The sequence below is a fragment of the Arvicola amphibius genome, chromosome 10, assembly GCF_903992535.2.
Source record: "Arvicola amphibius chromosome 10, mArvAmp1.2, whole genome shotgun sequence".
Taxonomy (NCBI): Eukaryota; Metazoa; Chordata; class Mammalia; order Rodentia; family Cricetidae; genus Arvicola; species Arvicola amphibius.
In genome coordinates, this window is record NC_052056.1 from 62,267,041 (window position 1) to 62,285,608 (window position 18,568).

General features: G+C 36.8%; 1 protein-coding gene across 6 annotated transcripts in view; it reads right to left on the reverse strand.

Annotated features, from left to right (window-relative positions):
- Window positions 1-18,568, reverse strand: part of Dlg1 (discs large MAGUK scaffold protein 1) — a 203,107-nt gene that overhangs the window by 170,826 nt on the left and 13,713 nt on the right. For all 6 annotated transcript variants that reach the window (XM_038346139.2, XM_038346138.2, XM_038346137.2 and 3 more), the window contains exon 4: window positions 11,378-11,544. In XM_038346139.2, the coding sequence (XP_038202067.1) occupies window positions 11,378-11,544 (167 nt within the window). The remainder of the gene's footprint in view (window positions 1-11,377; window positions 11,545-18,568) is intronic.

Below are 18,568 nucleotides of genomic sequence, written 5' to 3' on the forward strand. Positions count from 1 at the left end.
TTTGTCCTTGTCAACTGTGGGTTAGCATATTGTGACCAGAACGTAACTGCGGCTCAGTATGTGTTGATGACTGAGTAACATGTAAACTGTAGGTGATTAGAAAATTAAAATTTTGAATTGATTCTAAAAATGAGACACCTCATTTTCCCAAGACTACTTCTAAAATATCTCTGCCAACTCAATTATAAATTTGTAAGAGTATAGATCAAATGGCCAAATAGCCAAGTTTAAATCTGAGTCACCTTGATGCATATTTAACAAGTCACACTTTAGAAAATAATTTTAGTTGGACTCTATATTCATCTTAGACACAGTCATCCATATAACTACATTCCTTTAGTCAGATGTGGGCTGCAGAGACATGCTTGCCTTGTAAGCACAAAGACCTGAGTTTAATGCTCATATCCTACATTTAAACTTTTAAAAAGTAAATAAATAGAGCCAGGTATATGAGACAGTACCCGGGGCTTGATGGCCAGCCAGCTTAACCTAAATTGGCATGGCACGTTCCAGGCCCATGAAAGACACTGTCTCAAAAACACAGGTGGACAGCAGAGATTGTTCTCTGGTCTGAACACACAAGTGCATATGTGCCTGCATACTTGCCTCCCATACACACATCTATGTGTGTGCACGCACACACACACACAGACAGACACACACACACACACACACACACACACAGACACACATAATTAAATCTACTTTAACTTCAGCAGTTTTACAGAATCTTAGTTGCATGAGATGTTGCTCTTTCTAAATTAAAATATCACCTGACCATTTATCCAATTTTCTACTAGTACCCATTTTAAGTTCATCTATTTTTTTCTATTTGGACAGTAGTTGTACATATACAATGTCTATGATGTAACCAGTTAACTGTATTGCCTTTTTTTAATGTACTTGTCTTTCAATAAAGCTTGAATATAGCATCTCATACTCAAGATTGATCATTTAATCTGTACTAAATTCTACATTTACTCCACCTATCAACAGCCAAACTGGCACTGACAAGTCACATTTTTCTTTTGTTTTTTTTTTTTTGTTTTTTTTTTTTCCGAGACAAGGTTCCCCTGAAGCTTTGGAGCTGTCCTGGAACTCACTCTGTAGATCACGCTGGCCTCAAACTCACAGAGATCTGTCTGCCTCTGCATTCCGAGTGCTGGGATTAAAAGCATGTGCCACCACTGCCAGGCCGACAAGGCACATTTTAAATCAATGTGTTCCTTTCAAGTCATTTCCTCTTTGAAATGATTTAGAAGTTACCATGTAATACAAGCAACTTCAAAAAGATTTAAAATAAGCCGGGCGGTGGTGGCGCACGCCTTTAATCCCAGCACTCGGGAGGCAGAGGCAGACGGATCTCTCTGAGTTCGAGGCCAGCCTGGTCTACAAGAGCTAGTTCCGGGACAGGCTCCAAAGCCACAGAGAAACCTTGTCTCGAAAAAAAAAAAAAAAAAAAAAAAAAAAAAAGATTTAAAATAACCCTTCAGAGATGACATTATCTCACCTAATATCTAGGAACGTAAGATAATCAACACCTGCTTCAGAATACCAGTGACTTGTTAAACCATGATGGTATGATGGGAACAAAATGCTCTACCTTAAACAACAAAAACACAAACACTGGACATGTATAAAGGAATAGTTTTCAGGTATTGAAAGGGGGCAGTACAAACCAATGAACCTGTATGAGGGGAAATAGAAGATGAACCCTGTAACTGTCCAGCCGAGGGAGAACTCAACACAGCCCAGTGATATGTGAGGAGACCTAAGTGAAAACTCAGTATGGTCAAGGTGTCCAAAAGCACGGTAAGAGTAAGCAGAAGGGAGGGGCTACACAGGCAGGGCACCCTCAAATGGCCAGATTAGCTCTGATCATCTTGATCAGCAAAGACATCAACTTGAGGTAAAGAAAAATCCAGGAGGTGGAGGAAGGAGAAAGTGTCCCAGGATTCACACAGTACCAAGAATAACAGAACAATTCCTAATAGGCAGGACACCAGACAGGATTGAGTATGGCCATAGTCTAGAAACAAAATTAGCCTCACACTAAAGGTTACCAGGTATTGCTTAAAAACAAAACAAACAAACAAAAAAAGCCATAAAAGGTTAAAAGTTCAACAGATTTCAACTTTTTCCAAATAATGTCACTGTACACCAAAGTAATGTTCAAGAATATTTAAAATAATAAAATAAAATAATCTATGCTTACAACGAGCAAAAATTCACAACATCTGCCAAACTTGTAAGCAAGCAAACAAAAAGAAAAAAAATGATGACCATATCAGGAGACATGGGAAATAAAAAATAACCAAATTGAAATTCTTGAAAGCATTAAAATTTCTGAAATGAAATTTTTTTCTGACTAGAATAATCCTACATTCAATAAATTAAGATACAAAAACTGTTCAAAATGAGGAAAAATTATCATCTTAGTAAGGTGTGGGACACATCACTCAAACTAGTTTACAACTAATTGGAATCCCTGAAGAAAAGAGATGGGTGAAATCTCTCTTTCTCACGTTTAACCCCAGGGGTCTTGTTCAAGCGAGGCAAACATTCTACCCACTGATCTATATACCCCAGTCCTCATTGTTAGATTGTATTATGAGACAGGGTCTCACTGAACTGTAGAGTGGCCCTGAACTCACTCTGTAGTCCAAGCAAGCCTTCGACTTGTAATACTTATCTTTTATTGAACTTATCTACTCACCTACCTATTTATTTTGTATATAGGTGTTTTGCCTAAATGTATCTATATAGCACCTGTGTGTGCCAGCGGGCGTAAAATTCCCTGAGACTAGATTACAGGCAGTTGTGAGCCGCCATATAGGTGCTGGAAATTGAACCCCAGTCCTCTGGAAGCAGAGCCAGTGCTTTTCACCACTAAGCTTTCTTGTCTCAGACTCAAGAGTAGTTGAGATTTACAGATTGTGTCACCAGATGCCAATAAGTAAGTCAATTTTTCCAATGTGGGTAAAAATTAAAACCTACAAACTCAAAGTCAATGAATTCTAAGTATATGTCTGTGCATCAGTGTAGAAGTGTGTGTGTGCACGCACGCGCATGCAAACAAACTTTTCTGTAGATATGAAATTTTTCCAAAACAAAATTGAGAGAGACATAGAAAGGGTCTAAATTAACTGTAAAATATGGGTCCCTAAAGAAAGTTACCAAGTCAGGAAAATGTGGGCAGTTCAACAGTTGAGCACACTCCATCTCTTAAGAAGAAAAGTACAAAGAGGCAAACAGAGATTAGTCTGTACCAAAAGAGGTGTGAAGACCTCACATTAAAGGTTTTGAACAAAGCCATCAAGGTGCATAAAGTGCAACAATACTTTAAAGAATGCACAGAATTTTGTGTCATTTTTCAGATTGTGGTATGGATTATAGATGAGCATAAAAAGCTAAATAAAAGTGATTAAAAACAGCAACAACAACAACAACACAGGCCAGCTGTGGTGGCACACATCTTTGAACACAGTACTTGAGAGGCGGAGGCAGGCAGAACTCTGTGACCTTGAGGCTATCCTTGCCTACAAACAGAGTTCAGAACTACCAAGAAACAGAACAGAGAAACCCTGCTTTTTCTGTTTTTAATTTATTTTTGGTAGGGGGAGGTAGGGTAGAAAATCTTAGTGATCCTAAAACACTTTGCATTAATCCTAATTTGGGCTATATTAAAATCTGAACATAAAAAAAAAAAAAAAAAAAAAAAAAAAAAAAAAAAAAAAAAAAAAAAAAAAACAGGTTGCTGGGCATGCAAGCAAATGTCTTTAATCTCAGCACCAGGAGGCAGAAGCAGACAATTTCTGTAAGTTCAAGACCAGCCAGCCTAGTCCACATAGAGTTCCAGGACAGTCACAGGTACATAGTGAGACCCTGTCTCAAAAAATAAAAAAGCAGTAGAAGAAGCGTGACCAAGAATTAGAGAAAATATTTTAATATATGTATAAAACAAGGGAATTACATCCAGATAGAGATCTTGTTAATCATAAAAATAGAAGTTTTTGTTTTGTTTTGTTTGGATCGGTAAGAAATTTGAACAGATACTTCACTGAAGAAACAAAATGACCAACTGGGGGTTGGAGCACTGTCTCAGCAGTTAAGAGCATGTGTTACTCTTGCAGAAGACTTGGGCTCAAGTCCCAGTACCTACACAGTGGCACACAATCATCAGTAACTCCATTTCCAGGGGATCTGACACCTCCTGACCTCTGTGGGCACCAGGCACAAATGTGGTGCACATACATACACGGAGGTAAAACATTCAAAACAAATAAATAAATAAATAAATAAATAAATAAATAAATCCTAGACTTTAAAAAAAAACCGAACTGACAATGAAAAGGTGCTTTTTAATTGTTATTTTCTCTAATGACAAGAAAATTAAAAAATAAACCAACCACTCATCATGAAGAATTTCTACATATCTCCTACGCTTGTAACAGAGTTCTTTAATATATTTTAAAGTCAACATCTAGAAGGCTTTGAACTTTAGTCATTCACATGTGCTTGTAACTGTTCTGACTCCAAAATTTTCTAGTTAAAATAAACGCTATGATGTTGTGGAACATTATTTTAACTAGGCAAAAGGTGTGTTACATTTGTTTATGCTGCATTTGTTTAACAATGTAAGAATGTTGTTTATATAAAGATTGTTGCATTTGTTTCACCTTGTCACCTGATTGGTCTAGTAAAAACCCAAATGGCCAATAGCTAGGCAGGAGAGGGATAGGCAGGGCTAGGAGGCAGAATAAAGAGAAGGAGAAATCTAGGCTTGAGAAGAGGAGAGAAGGAGAGATAGGCCCAGCCCAGAAGCCAGGCAACTGCCAGTAAGATAGGAGAAGCCATAAAAGTTAAGATATACAGAAGGAAAGAAAGGTAAAAAGTCTTGAGGCAAAAGGTAAATAAGAGAAGCATGTTCATTTAGGCTAGCCAGAAAACAGTCTAAGTTAGGTCGAACATTCAAAACCAGTCATGATCAGAAAGCTGGTTGGTGGTCCAAAAGAAAAAGCCTAGTACACTAAGATGAAAAAGAAAGAGATTGTCTCCCCACATCACTTAGATAATTTTCCTGCTAGGATGAACTCTAAAGGGCTGGAAAAGTGAAGTTACAGATAACAAGCACAATAAAATAATAGTACTGAAAAAAAGACTGTGTGCTCTTTCAGACAACTAACCTCACTTCCTCCCTCCCCATTTTTCTTTTGGTTTCTCAAAACAGGGTTTCTCTGTGTAGCCTTGACTGTCCTGGAACTCAATCTAATCTGTAAACCAGGCTGGTCTTGAACTTAAAAAGATCCTCCTGCCTCTGCCTCCCAAGTGCTGAAATTACAGGCCTGCACCACCACCACCTACCTACCTGCTGTTTTCTTTTTAACAACATACTTTATGGCATATAACCTGCTTTATTCAACATAAACATATACTCTGACAATGGAAATGTTTTAATATTAAATTGAAACAATTAAATTCAATCATAAATTGAAACAATGACACACTGAAAATGCAGCATGTGACTGCATGGCTGATGGGCAGGGGTGGCAAGCTGCCACTGCCTAAATTCAAGAGAGAAGTCGTGGGGACAGGGCTCCAGTTCAGTCATAGCGAATTTTCCCAGGCTGAACATGGGAAAATATCAAAATGCAAAATCTGAAGTATGGTTTCTACTGAACTCTTTCACACTGTCATAAACTCAAATACAATAAGTAAAATCACGTTGAGAACCATCTATAGAATACATATAGAATTTATATTTATCTTAGCATATATGTATTTATATTTACATATAATATGTAAAATACATAAATATATATTAAAATATATAAATACACAGCTTAAATAGCTACAGTAAAATGTTTTACTTTAAAACTTTTATTTTGTATGTTTATATGTATATACAAGCAAACATGAACACAGTGCCATAGCACACGTGCAGATCAGTGGACAACCTGTGGAAGTCAGCTTTTCCATCTACCATGTGAGTCCTCAGAAGCCACCTTTATCCATCAAGCCATGTCACTGACAAAGCATGCTTTTTTGTTTCTTTGTTTGAGACAGGGTTTCTCTACATAGCCCTGGCTGTCCTGGAACTCTCTGCAGACCAGACTGGCCTTGAACTCAAGAGATTTACCTGCCTATGTAATAGGAAATAAAAGCATGCACCATCACTGTCTAGACAGTATGATGTTTTGAAACCAGTTCCTTACTGGTAACCATTTAGACTTCTTCCTGTCTCCTATTGATTAATATTACATAGATTACTGCATTGGGCACATCTTTAATTATTTTATGAGAAAATAAATCCTGGAACACTGGTCACATAATTATATACAATTGTCTCTCAATTATTACCCTCCTCTACCAACCATGTAAGTTTCTGTGTACTCATTTAGCTAATCTTTAACAAGCTAATCATTTGAAAATATCCCTTGTCAGTCTAAATTTGTGTTTATTTAATGTGAGGTTTGCTGTTCAGTATTTTTTTTCTATAAACTACTCATTCACATGCTTTGGTCACTTTCCTATTAAATTCTGGTTGTAATTTGTGTTAGGTTGAAATGGTCACTAGAGAAAACTAGTCCTAATATGTTATGTGAAATTATTTTTTGTTCTTTTTGTTTGCTGGTTGGTTGATTTTTTTTTTTTTTTTTTTTTTTTTATGTTTTGGGCATAGCAAAAGCTGGCCTCAAACTCAAAATACTCCTGTCTTAATATCTAGAATACCGGGATTAGAGGCAAGCATTACCACACCCAGCAACGATACAACAGTTCTTTAATTAAAATCTAATCTTAGTTGAAAGTCACAAAAAAATTCTACAATCAGCATTCTTGACTTCGAAGATCACACAAAGGGCTCCACAACAGGCAAGTGCTTTATCACCAAGGTACATCCCCAGACTTTCTTTTCCAACTCAGATTAGGGACAGAAGCCAAGGTCTCACATTGGCTAGCACTGAGCTGTATGGCCAAGTCTACACTTGTTTTTACAGTTTATTTTGAAGCCGGATTCTAGTTCCTCAGCTGACCTTAAACTCATGATCACCCTGAGCCTAAGTCTCTGGTTTGCAGTGGTTTTTTGTGCTGCAGTTCTTAGAAAAGGTATCCTTTAGCCAGATGTGGTGCACGCCATTAATCCCACCCTCGGGAGGCAGAGGCAGGCGGCTCTCTGAGTTCGAGACCAGTATGGTCTACAGAGTTAGTTCTAGGACAGCCAGGGTTACACAGAGAAAACCTGTCTTGAAAAACCAAAATAGAAAAAAAGAAAAGGTTTCTTTTATCCTAAAGACATAGAAAAACTTGTTCTTATGGTCTTGTTTTTTAATCCTTGGCTCTTTCAGCCACTTAAAATGTGATACCAGGAACAGAACAGTACATTCTTTCTGTGATAATAGCCCAGTAAATTAGGCAATTTCTCCTACTTCATCTTCCTTTCATTAAAGTCATATAGTCTCTCAAAGTAATTATTTTTATTAAAACAAAACGCCTCTTTTTAAAAAACGAATAAAAGTACAAGGGAAAAAGGAGGAGCTAGCAATGCAGGTCAACAGTAAAATGCCTTGCACGAAAGCAAGCCACCTACAACTGATCATCAGCACTGGGGTGGGGATGGAGGGAAACCTTTGCCCCCAAAACAGTTTTAAAAAACATTATGCTAAACATATCCCCATGGATATACATATTCAAAGTAACAGAGAGACATAAAAAAGTCACTAAGAAAATAAGACATTATTTTAAAAATAAATTATATTGAACTTAATTTTACTATATTAGGAAAAGGTAACATCATAAGGTTAACTAGAAGATTTGACAAGATGTATACCAGTTACCAACTGTAAATAAATAAATCAAAGAAAACTGAGTAAATGCCTTAAAATGCAAAGATTTACATCATTAAGAGAAAACAGAAATTGACAGAAACTAATCAATCTCAAATAATCTTTACAAAAGCAACCACTGTAAAAAAAAAGGTAAGATCACAATATATGTCGTTTCTGTCAAAAAAAAAAAAGTCTGCTTATCCAAGACTTAGTATATGAGTATAATAATAACTTAAATCTTGTTTAAAGTAAAATAACCTTAGGATTTTCAAGTTATCTTTCAATTTGTAATTAAATAAAAGTGTATTTTTGCATTTGTTTGATTTGGGTCAGTGTGCTCCAAAGTCTTTTCAGCCACAAACATGACTCAAACAAGAGATCAAGACAGTGATCACTTAGTCAAGCCTCCCATTCAAAAGCAGCAAGAGGGGAACACATTTCCTACTCATATAGCACTCTCAAAAACAACTAAATCTCCAAACATTTCAGAGTTCTCATAACTGCCTGTCAGTGTGTTTTAAACTTCTTACATTTTCAGACTAACATCTGTCAAGTAATTTGCTACAAAAACAGTAGTTCCTAATAACAGACCTTACTCAAACTTGGCATATACATTTCCCCATAAAAAATAATCTAGAAATTGATGGACATATCCCAGTGTTCCTCTTAAGAGTCCATCCATGAATGGGTATGAATTTCCCACAGGAAATACCATGTGGTCCTATCCTTTCTCACACATTTTCCAAACTACTCACATCTATTATTTCTTATTTAAAAGTTCTCACCCTTCTGTTTCCTTGAGCCTTCAGCATGTCTAGATAATTTAAGTGGCAAAGAAACCAGAGCTGTACATAGCATTCTAGGTATCAGTATTTCACATATTTATAAAAATATATATGTTTTTAAAATATCTTTTCCTCAGGGATGGTGATAAACTTAAGGGATCTCCTGCATGCCAGGCATGTACTCTACACTAAACTATAACTTTTAATCTCCAATAAAATGTTGCTGAAACTCAATACATTTGTGCTGGCTAGTCTTATGTCAACTTCTCACACAAACTAGTTATCTGAAAGGAGGGAACCACAATTGAGAAAATGCCTCCATAAGATCTGGCTGTAGGGTATTTTCTTAATTAGTGATTGATGGGAGGAGGGCCCAACCAATTGTGGGTGGTTCCACCCCTGGGCTGGTGGTCCTGGGTTCTCTAAGAGAGCAGGCTGAGCAAGCCATGGGAAGCAAGCCTCCAGATTCCTGCCCTGTTTGAGTTTCTGCCCTGACCTCCATCAGTGATAAACAGTGATATGCTAGTGTAGGCCAAAAAACCCTGTCCTCCCCAACTTGCTTTTTGGTTATGGTGCTTCATCATAGCAACAGTAACCCTAATGAAGACGACATTGTTGACCTCTCTTATCGAAATCTATATGGAGATAAACTTGCACCTCACAAAGAGTGTTCATTTTTTAACTTAATGAATATTCATTCCCCTGTCTCGAAAAACCAAAAAAAAAAAAAAAAAAAAAAAAAATGAATATTCATTCCCATTGGTTGTGCTGTATCAGACATTTTAAAATAACCTATAAAAGGGAGGCTAGAGATGGCTCTGTGGTTAGAATTGCTTGTTCTTGCTGAGGACTGGGATTCAGTTCCCAGCACCAATATGGTGATTCACAACTACCCATAACTCCAGTTCCAGACCTTCTTCTGATGTCCTCAGGCACTGGGTATGTGAGTGGTACATACATACAAGCAAACACAGCATTCATGCACATCAAGTAAATAAACTTAAAAATAATTTTTTAAGGCTGGAGAGATGGCTCAGAGGTTAAGAGCACTGGCTGCTCTTCCAGAGGTCCTGAGTTCAATTCCCAGCAACCACATGGGGGCTCACAACCATCTGTACTGAGATATGTCGCCCTCCTCTGGCGTGCGGGCATAGATCGAGGCAGAATGTTGTACACATAATAAATAAATAAATCTTTAAAAAATAATTTTTTAAAAAAATTATAAAAACTAAGAAATCTATGTTTTATAAATACAGGTATTATAAATCAAACAATAGAAAAAATAGCTAAACATGAAAAAGTCAATGTTCTTAAACCTTAACATTTTTTAAAAACAAGTCTTTTAACCTAGGACTAAGACAATAAACATGAAATAGAAAAGTGTAATTGGCTAGCTTTATCTGTGCTGCTAAACATCTGAGAATAATTTATGTAAAAGAGAAGCACACCCTGGCTTCACTTTCACAGGCAGAGGGCAAACCTAAATTTTGGCATAGGGTTTCTTTTATAAGGGCCTTAATCCCACTCATGAGGTACAAACCCTCATGTCCTAAACACATCCCTCCCCTCCCCACTTCTAGGCTAGAGACTGAATCCAGGGTCTCAGGGCATACTAGGCAACTTATTCTGGAAGGAAAACACTTATTTGAATCACAGCAATAACTACAAACATTTTTAAAACTGCATTTGAAATAGACCACAGGATGAACTATTATTAAAGCAAATGATATATCAACCAAAACAGGAGATGGTAAAGGAAATTATCAAGGAAAATGTAATTTTAAAGAAGAGCAAAGAAAGCACGAATACAATCAAAGAGAAATGTGTAAAATTTACTAAAGGGAATTATTAACTCAATGTTAAGAAATTTGATAAGCAAAGGCGGATTTGCTCAAAACTAGCCAAGTTGGGTCCGTCACTTTCTTTTAGATATCTTTTTTTCAGCTTGAAAATATAGGAGAGGAATTGTGCTCATTCACATTGCTCTAAAATGCTAGTTATGTAACAACATATTAAATAAAATGAAGTTAAACCTGACTGCTTCATCCCAATGTGCTCCACCGCTGCTACCCACCACCACTTCTCTGACTTACTACTCATCAAACAGAAGCTGATTCAATTTTTCAGGCACAGTCTAGTACTAACCAGAAGGGACTAGAATCAAATTTAGGGACAAGCACTTTTAAATGACTAATGCTCCCCAGGCAGAATCATCATTACAAAATGCTGCACCACATCCAACTCTACTAGCAACAATACAGCACAAACGAAAAAGAACACTACCAATTACCAAGACAGTTATTAAAACTCAAAGAAGTAGGCAGTTTTAACTACAAAAAAATGTAAAAACCAATGCTGACTGGAAGGACTGCTAGTCTTCAGTTGAATTTTAAAACAATTCTTCAAGCCAATAAAAAAAAAAAAAATTCTATTAGTAAGGGCTCAAAGCCACAATTGTAGTCTTTCTCTAAGCAAAAAGACCAAAGCAAAATCATCTTTTCAAACTACAATGGCCACATTAATAATTACAGAAATGGAGCATTCTGAGGTCTACCATGTAAGACACTTTCTAATATCCTAAAACAACTATTTCCGAACTCAACAAGTTACTAACTTTAAGGCAGAATCAAGAGATTCTCTACATTTTAAGAATATTTTAACTCTATTCTGTTATCTCGTTATTTCCACAAAATATCCACCTTTAAAAAAACAAAAACGTTAACAAATTGATCACTGAAAATTGACTCCGTAAAAGCTTTATCTTACCTCTATAGGAGGGCTAAGGCTGCTGGGCAATGTTTCTGAAGTCACAGTAGTGCTTGGAAGGCTGGCAATCTCCCATGTATTCACAGGCTGAATTGGTTCAGACTGCTTTGAATTATCTACACATTTTGGATTATCAAGTAAGGTCACTTCATAAAATTCTTGAATATCTAGAGATAAAGAAAATGAAAATTTCAAAAGCATTTTTATCTCCTAAACTATGCAATGCTAAAACAACATAATTCAAAGGCAACTTCTTACTCTTATTAGAAAGATAAAACATACTTTTTTGTTGTTCTTGCTTTTTTTTGAGACAGGGTTTCTCTGTGTAACAATCCTGGTTGTCCTGGAACTCACTCTCTAGACCAGGCTGGCTTTGAACTCCAAGATCCACTTGTCTCTGCCTCCCAAGTGCTGGAATTAAAGGCTTACACCACCCCACACAGCTCAACCACATATTTTGATCATTTCCTCATTTCATTATGTCACAACTACATCAAAACCTGCAGAATACTGGGTAAAGTGATAAGTATTTTACACTTTAAAAGTCAGCATCTGGGAGATGGCTCACAGTTTAGAGTGCCCAGTGGTTAAGAATGCTCAGTGTTCTTGCAGAGGAACTCAGTTGGGTTCCCAGCACCCACATCAGAGAGGTCACTATTGCCTAAAACTCCACCTCCAAAATAACCCAATGCCCTTTGTGGTCTCTGAAGACACCTGCACGTCCATGTACATACCCCTATACACACATTCACACGATATTAAAAACTTAAGGCCCCATGCATGGGAAAGGAGCTCACAAGCCCACCTTAGCTGCAAATCTACAGGCAGCTGACAAATGCTGGGAGAGGCAATTTTCTTGAGGGAAGCCCATACCCATACACATAAAAGCAGCACTAATTAGGCTCAGTAGATCATTTAAACAAACTGTACTGGACACGAAGGTGGGGGGGCAGATAAGGGGGAAGAATCTAGGGGAATTGAAGGGGAAATTATAGGGCAGATTTGATCAAAATACACTGTATATATACATTTATAAAATTTCCAAATATATTTTTAAAAAGTCCTATGTTAAAATTCTAACCTTTACCAATTTGCTACATGAATGAGAAAATAACTACTCCTCTGATTTGTCTCACTAAAAACTATTTAAGAACTGAGCGTAATGAAGTGCCAAGGATGCTAGCATACAATGTACTCTTAATAAACAGTGATTAGTATTGTTATTACAAATTGTTCAGATGAATCATTACTAATGTTTTACATCTTTATCATTAGTCTTCAGACCAGGAATGTAAATCTTCAAGTATACCACCAAAATGAATATATGTATAATTATTTTTATTATATATTTATTTTTTTCTTTTCTTTTCTCTTTTCTTTCCTTTTCTTTTCTGAGACAGGGTTTCTCTGTAGCTTTGGAGCCTGTCCTGGAACTAGTACTCTGTACACCAGGCTGGCCTCGAATTCACAGAGATCTGCCTGCCTCTGCCTCCCGAGTGCTGGGATTATAGGCATGCTCCACAACTGCCCGACATGAATATATTTTTTTTAAAGTTAAGAAGAACCAAAGAACGAGAACATCTCCAACTCCTCTAGTCTACATATCCAAGAGGAAGTGAGAAACAATCACAAAACCCTGAAAGAAACTGAAATAAATATGTTTATTTAGAATAGCACAGCATAATTTAAGAGATAAAATTACTTTGTTCCCAGCTGAAATTACGTGAACTTACTATATAATAGCCACTGCTAATATATTAATATTATTAGTTTTATATGTATTAATATCATTATACAATATAATAATTAATAATATTAGCAGTGGCTATTCACACTGCTTAGTAACACTGAGTGACAATTACCTAATGTTTAGATTTTTGCACTGTGAGTTCTTTAGTCATTTGCTGTTATAATTTAGAATTCCTTAAAGAGAGGAATTATTTAACAGCCAATATGGCCATTATCCTGTATAAATCATGAATAATGACTATTAGTAACATTTAGTGTAACTCTCACTTCTTGTTTCTTACTATTTTGAAAGTATCGTTAGACCCTTTAAAAACACTGCATAGGACAATGAGACAGACAGCTCAGCAATGTAGGAGTTATCATCAAGCCTGATAACTTGAGTTCAATCTCCAGAACCTACCCACTGGAGGGAAAGAACTGACTGCCACAAGTTGTCCTCAGATTTCCACACTCAAACTGTGGCACGTGTATACCCACACACCATTATAATAAATAAAATGTAATAAAAAATTTTTTTTGAAAGCTCACATCTCACAAGACAGCAGGGACAAAGCAGTTCTATCTTCAGTTTTAATAACCAGTGAGATTTTAAAAATCCAAGTACTGGTTAAAAAATAACATTAGTACACTAATGATGAAATCAACCCGTGTCAGCAGCTGTTAGAATTATTGCTAGGCTGGGAAGACGGACACGAGACTAGAACGGCTCTAGCAGAGGACAGTCCTTAACCCCAGCTGCAGAGCATCCAGCATCCATCACCTTATGGCCTCTCCACACCTCAGGCAAATACATACAGGCTGATAAAACACTCTTACAAATAAAATGAAAACAGCTAAGTCCTTTAAAAAAAAAAGAATATTACCAGAGAAAATTGGATGTGATAGCATTTCATGGGCCAGAAATCACTGTATAGAAAACTAACACATAACCATCATAATGAAACCAAAAATTCAAAATCACTGTATTTCCTATAAGGTATCAGCACCAAATCACTCAGCTTCAACCTCAATAGAGTCTTCAGACCTAATTACTAGCTCACAGAAAGTACAGCAAAAGAAGAACAAGATCCAAACTGGACACCTAACCTCCTCAGAAAGCCAAAGCCACACAAGGGAAAGGGATCACTTCAATGTAAGGACTGTTCTGTACAAAAGAAGTAAAGGTACAGCACCGACTGCAATGTCTGAGCCTTAATTGCTGGTAATTAGGGTGGGTAGGCAGCCAGAAAAGGCAATGGAAGAAGTTAGGGAACTACAAACTGCCTTCCAGAACACATTAGGGAATATTTGTAATATTTTTATAAAAGTAACTTGTGGAGGGGGGTTTATGAAGAATACATACTTTATTCATGTAGCATATATATATGTATGTCTTATCTGTATTTTTAATTAGTAGCACTTACAAATGGTATGAAATATACATGAGGTTCAATTATACTATGCCTCCAGAACTATTGAATAGTTATCAGTATCTAAATAGACTATACTATTGTAAAGTAGGCATCAAATTTTGAATGCCTATGTGACCTTTTATGCTATAATCAACAAAGCATTATTTTAAAACAATGCAATGAAGACCTATACTAGTAATAACCTAAAAACAAAACAAAGCTTTCTGCAATGATAAAAGTGAATTTAGCTGCATTGTCCAAGCTCACGTTTTCTATGGCTATTACGTATTTAAAATGTGGCTAGTGTGTTTAAGAACTGGATTTATAAATTTTGCAGGCATAATTTAAATAGCCACCTGGCTAAACACTACTATAGAAATCTATACTATCATTCTAGAGCAGTAGCATACTTGACATGCATGATCAAGGAAAAAAGTGTGAATTTTTGGAAATTTTCACAACATCTTACTTGCCAACTGAAGTCAATTCTACATCTTATAGTCATCTATCAAACAGCCTATCTCTCTCTATATTTATGTGTGTGTTTACATAAATATACACACATATATATGATTATATATGTGCACATGTGTAAGTATATATGTATGTGTGTGAAAGGACTGTCTGACAGGTGAATATATATATATATATATATATACACACACACATACACACACACACACACACACACACACACGTATAGATGGACGTTTCTGTTCTACCTGGTCCCACAGCCGTTAAGTCCCAAAGAAATACACAGAAGCTTATATTAATTATAAACTGTTTGGCCTCTTAGCTCAAGCTTATTAACTAGCTCTTACAATTTAAATTAACCCCTAATTCTTCTCTATGTTTAGCCATGTGGCTTGGTACCTTTTCTTAGTAAGACATTCTCATCTTGCTTTCACTGCATCTGGCTGGTTACTGACTCTCTGCCTTTTCCTAGAATTCTCCTAGTCTGGTTGCCCCACCTATACCTTCTGCCTGGCTACTGGCCAATCAACATTTTATTAAACTAATACAAGTGACAAATCTTTACAGTGTACAAGAGCATTATCCCACAGTGTGTGTGTGTGTGTGTGTGTGTGTGTGTCTGTGTGTGTGTGTGTGTGTATACATTAAATTGGCTTTTAAGATTTTTATTATTGCATGTGGAGGGGTGTTCTGCCTGCATGTCTGTGCACATGCATGAAGTGTCCTCAAAGACAAGAAAAGAGTATCAGATCTCCTGGGACTGGAGTTACAGACTGCTACAGACGTTGGGTCCTGTAGAAGAGTAGCCAGTACTCTTAAATGTTGAGCCATTGACCCAACCCTGTTAAAACAGCCCTTTCTAATTAGCCCCATGTAAACTACAACTGGAACTGGAGTATAAAATATCAATTCTCTTTTAACTATATCAGGGTTAAAACAAAATGAGCTGAATAAACACCACTTATATTGACTATCATTAAACAAAACAAACAGGCGGTGGTGGTGCATATCACAGGACTTGGGAGCCAGAGGCAAGTGAACCTCTGTGAGTTCAAGACCAGCCTGGTCTACAGAGTGAGTTCTAGGTCATCCAGGGCTACACAGAGAGATCTTGTTTTGAAAACAAAACAGAAATAGAAAGCAAGTATAAACAGGATATGAAGAAAACAGAACCCTTCTTCACTGCTCATGAGAGTGTAAAATGGCGAAACTGCTAGTGAAAGCGGAAGGGTGGCTTCTCAAAGTGTTAAGACACAGAACTACCGTGTGATCCGGCAATCCCACACCCTGGTGTACAGAGTGAACAGAAGGGAGAGGAAGAAAGGAGGGGCTGAACCAGATTAACAGGTCTGTATACCAATGGTCACTACAGAAAAGAAGCTGAGAGGTGAAAATTCAACTACCCTTCAAAACTAACTAAATAAAATACAGAATGCATGTACAAAGAAATATCATTTACTCTCAAAAAGGAATTAAATCCTTAAAGCATTCTATATAGATGGATAAATCTTAAGTGAAATAAGTCAGACATGAAAGGACAAATACTACATTTCATTTATATCAAGTATACAGAATATCAAATTCAGACACAAAAAGTAAAATCATTAGGGGTGGAGGGGAGAGAGGTGGAAGAAAATCATTAATTTTAAACAGGCATGTAGCACGATCTAGATATTTTTGTTTGCTGTTGAGACTAATTATTGCTCAAAAGAGAACTTCAGTTTGAGTTGAAAATAATTAAAAATTAGGGTGCTAAATTTTACACTGTATATACTTTACCACAATAAAAACATCAGAAGAGTTCTAGAATAAAGAATGTTAGGAGTTTGGTAATGAAGAGTAAGGCTATGAAATGCTCTCTTTACAGACACAGCATGCCTGTGGCAAACACGAACTCACAATAGAGGCAGGTGCTACATAGTGCTTATACAAGGCTAGCCCATAAACAGTTTCAGATGGGGAAGGGACTCATGGGGCCCCACCTTGATGAGCTAATGGCCACAGAGGGGCTGCTGGGCAAGAGGAAGTCACTGTCTTTGACGACATAGCCACTGGTAAATTATCCATGCTCTAGTGGAAAACTTCACATCCATGCCCATGTGAGTGACCCTGGTTAAAAGTGGTGGGTCACAAGGCAAAATAACCAACCATCAGTAGCTCAGAACCATCTGTAACACCATACCCAAGGATCTGATGCCCTCTCTGGACTCTGTGGGCACCTGGCATGCAGACAAACATGCAGGCAAAATACCCATACATGTAAAAATAATAATAAATTATAAATTACACACACAAACACACACACACACACACTTTTTTTAACCCAAGAACAGAAATGTCTTTGAGAAAACTGAAGGGAAAGGTAGGGGTGTGACTCAGCGACAGAGTACTTGCCTAGCATATACAAAGCGAGCCCTCATTTACTTAATATGTGAGTATATGCAGAAATACATAAACATTTTAACTTGTCGTACATTTAGAAGTTATTTTAATACAGAGTAAATTGCTGTATTTTAAAATACAAATTTATTATCCTCATCTATCTTTTTAAAATTAGTAAACTTATGTTTATAGAAAAACCAAATAGAAAGTAGTTTCCTTATCTTCACCTTCTCATTCCCATTTAACATCTCATGTTAGTATGTTGCATTTCTTAAAACTGACAAGCTATTAATTCATTGCCATTATCTGAAGATCATAGTTTACATGAGGATTCACTTTGTGTTATGCACTGACTGATTTTATATGTACATGTGCTGTTCTGACGTATGAATCCATCATTGTGACACCATACAGAACAGACAGCCTTAAAATCTTGTGTGCCCAACTATTCAAATTTCCTCTATTGCTCAAATTCTGTAAACTACTGATCTTTTGGTTACCTCTCTAGTTTTAGCAATCTTCCTACATTATACTGACAGAACATTTGCATGAGCAGTTCATGACAGAAGCCTTAAATGCATACCTCCTTTTTCACCAAATAACTCAGTTTTAGGAATTTATCCCAAAGTACTTAGTCTCTGGAAACTGGCTGTGCTCCCTTGACGGTACATGTTAAGTTTTATCTTTTACTGCTAATGCTCATTATTGTATGGTTCTACTGTACTTTACCTGCTTACCTACTCAAGAACATCCAGACTCCTTCTAACTTTTACTAATTATTAATAAAGCTGCTATAGATTTTTTTGCAGGGTATTTTATTTTCTTCATGCCACACTCTTACCACAGAGCTAAATCCCAACACCCTAATTTTAGTGTGTGTGTGTGTGTGTGTGTGTGTGTTATTTTAAGGAAACTCATGGTCTCCAACGTGTTCAAGTCCATGGTCACTTGGCTCTGTTTCTGAGCTTGTTGTAGAACACTGATGGGCACAGGAATGTGTTGGCAGAAACTATTTACATTATGGTGGACAGTAACCCAGGAAAAGCAAGCTATGTGTAGGTTCTTAACTCATCTGGGCTGAAACTCGTCAAGGAGCATAAGTAACTGTTGGGTAATCTGGTGTTAATAGTTTAAAGAAACTGCCCAAATGGTCTCTGACGTGGCTGTGTTGTTCTACATGCCTACTGGCAGTGTG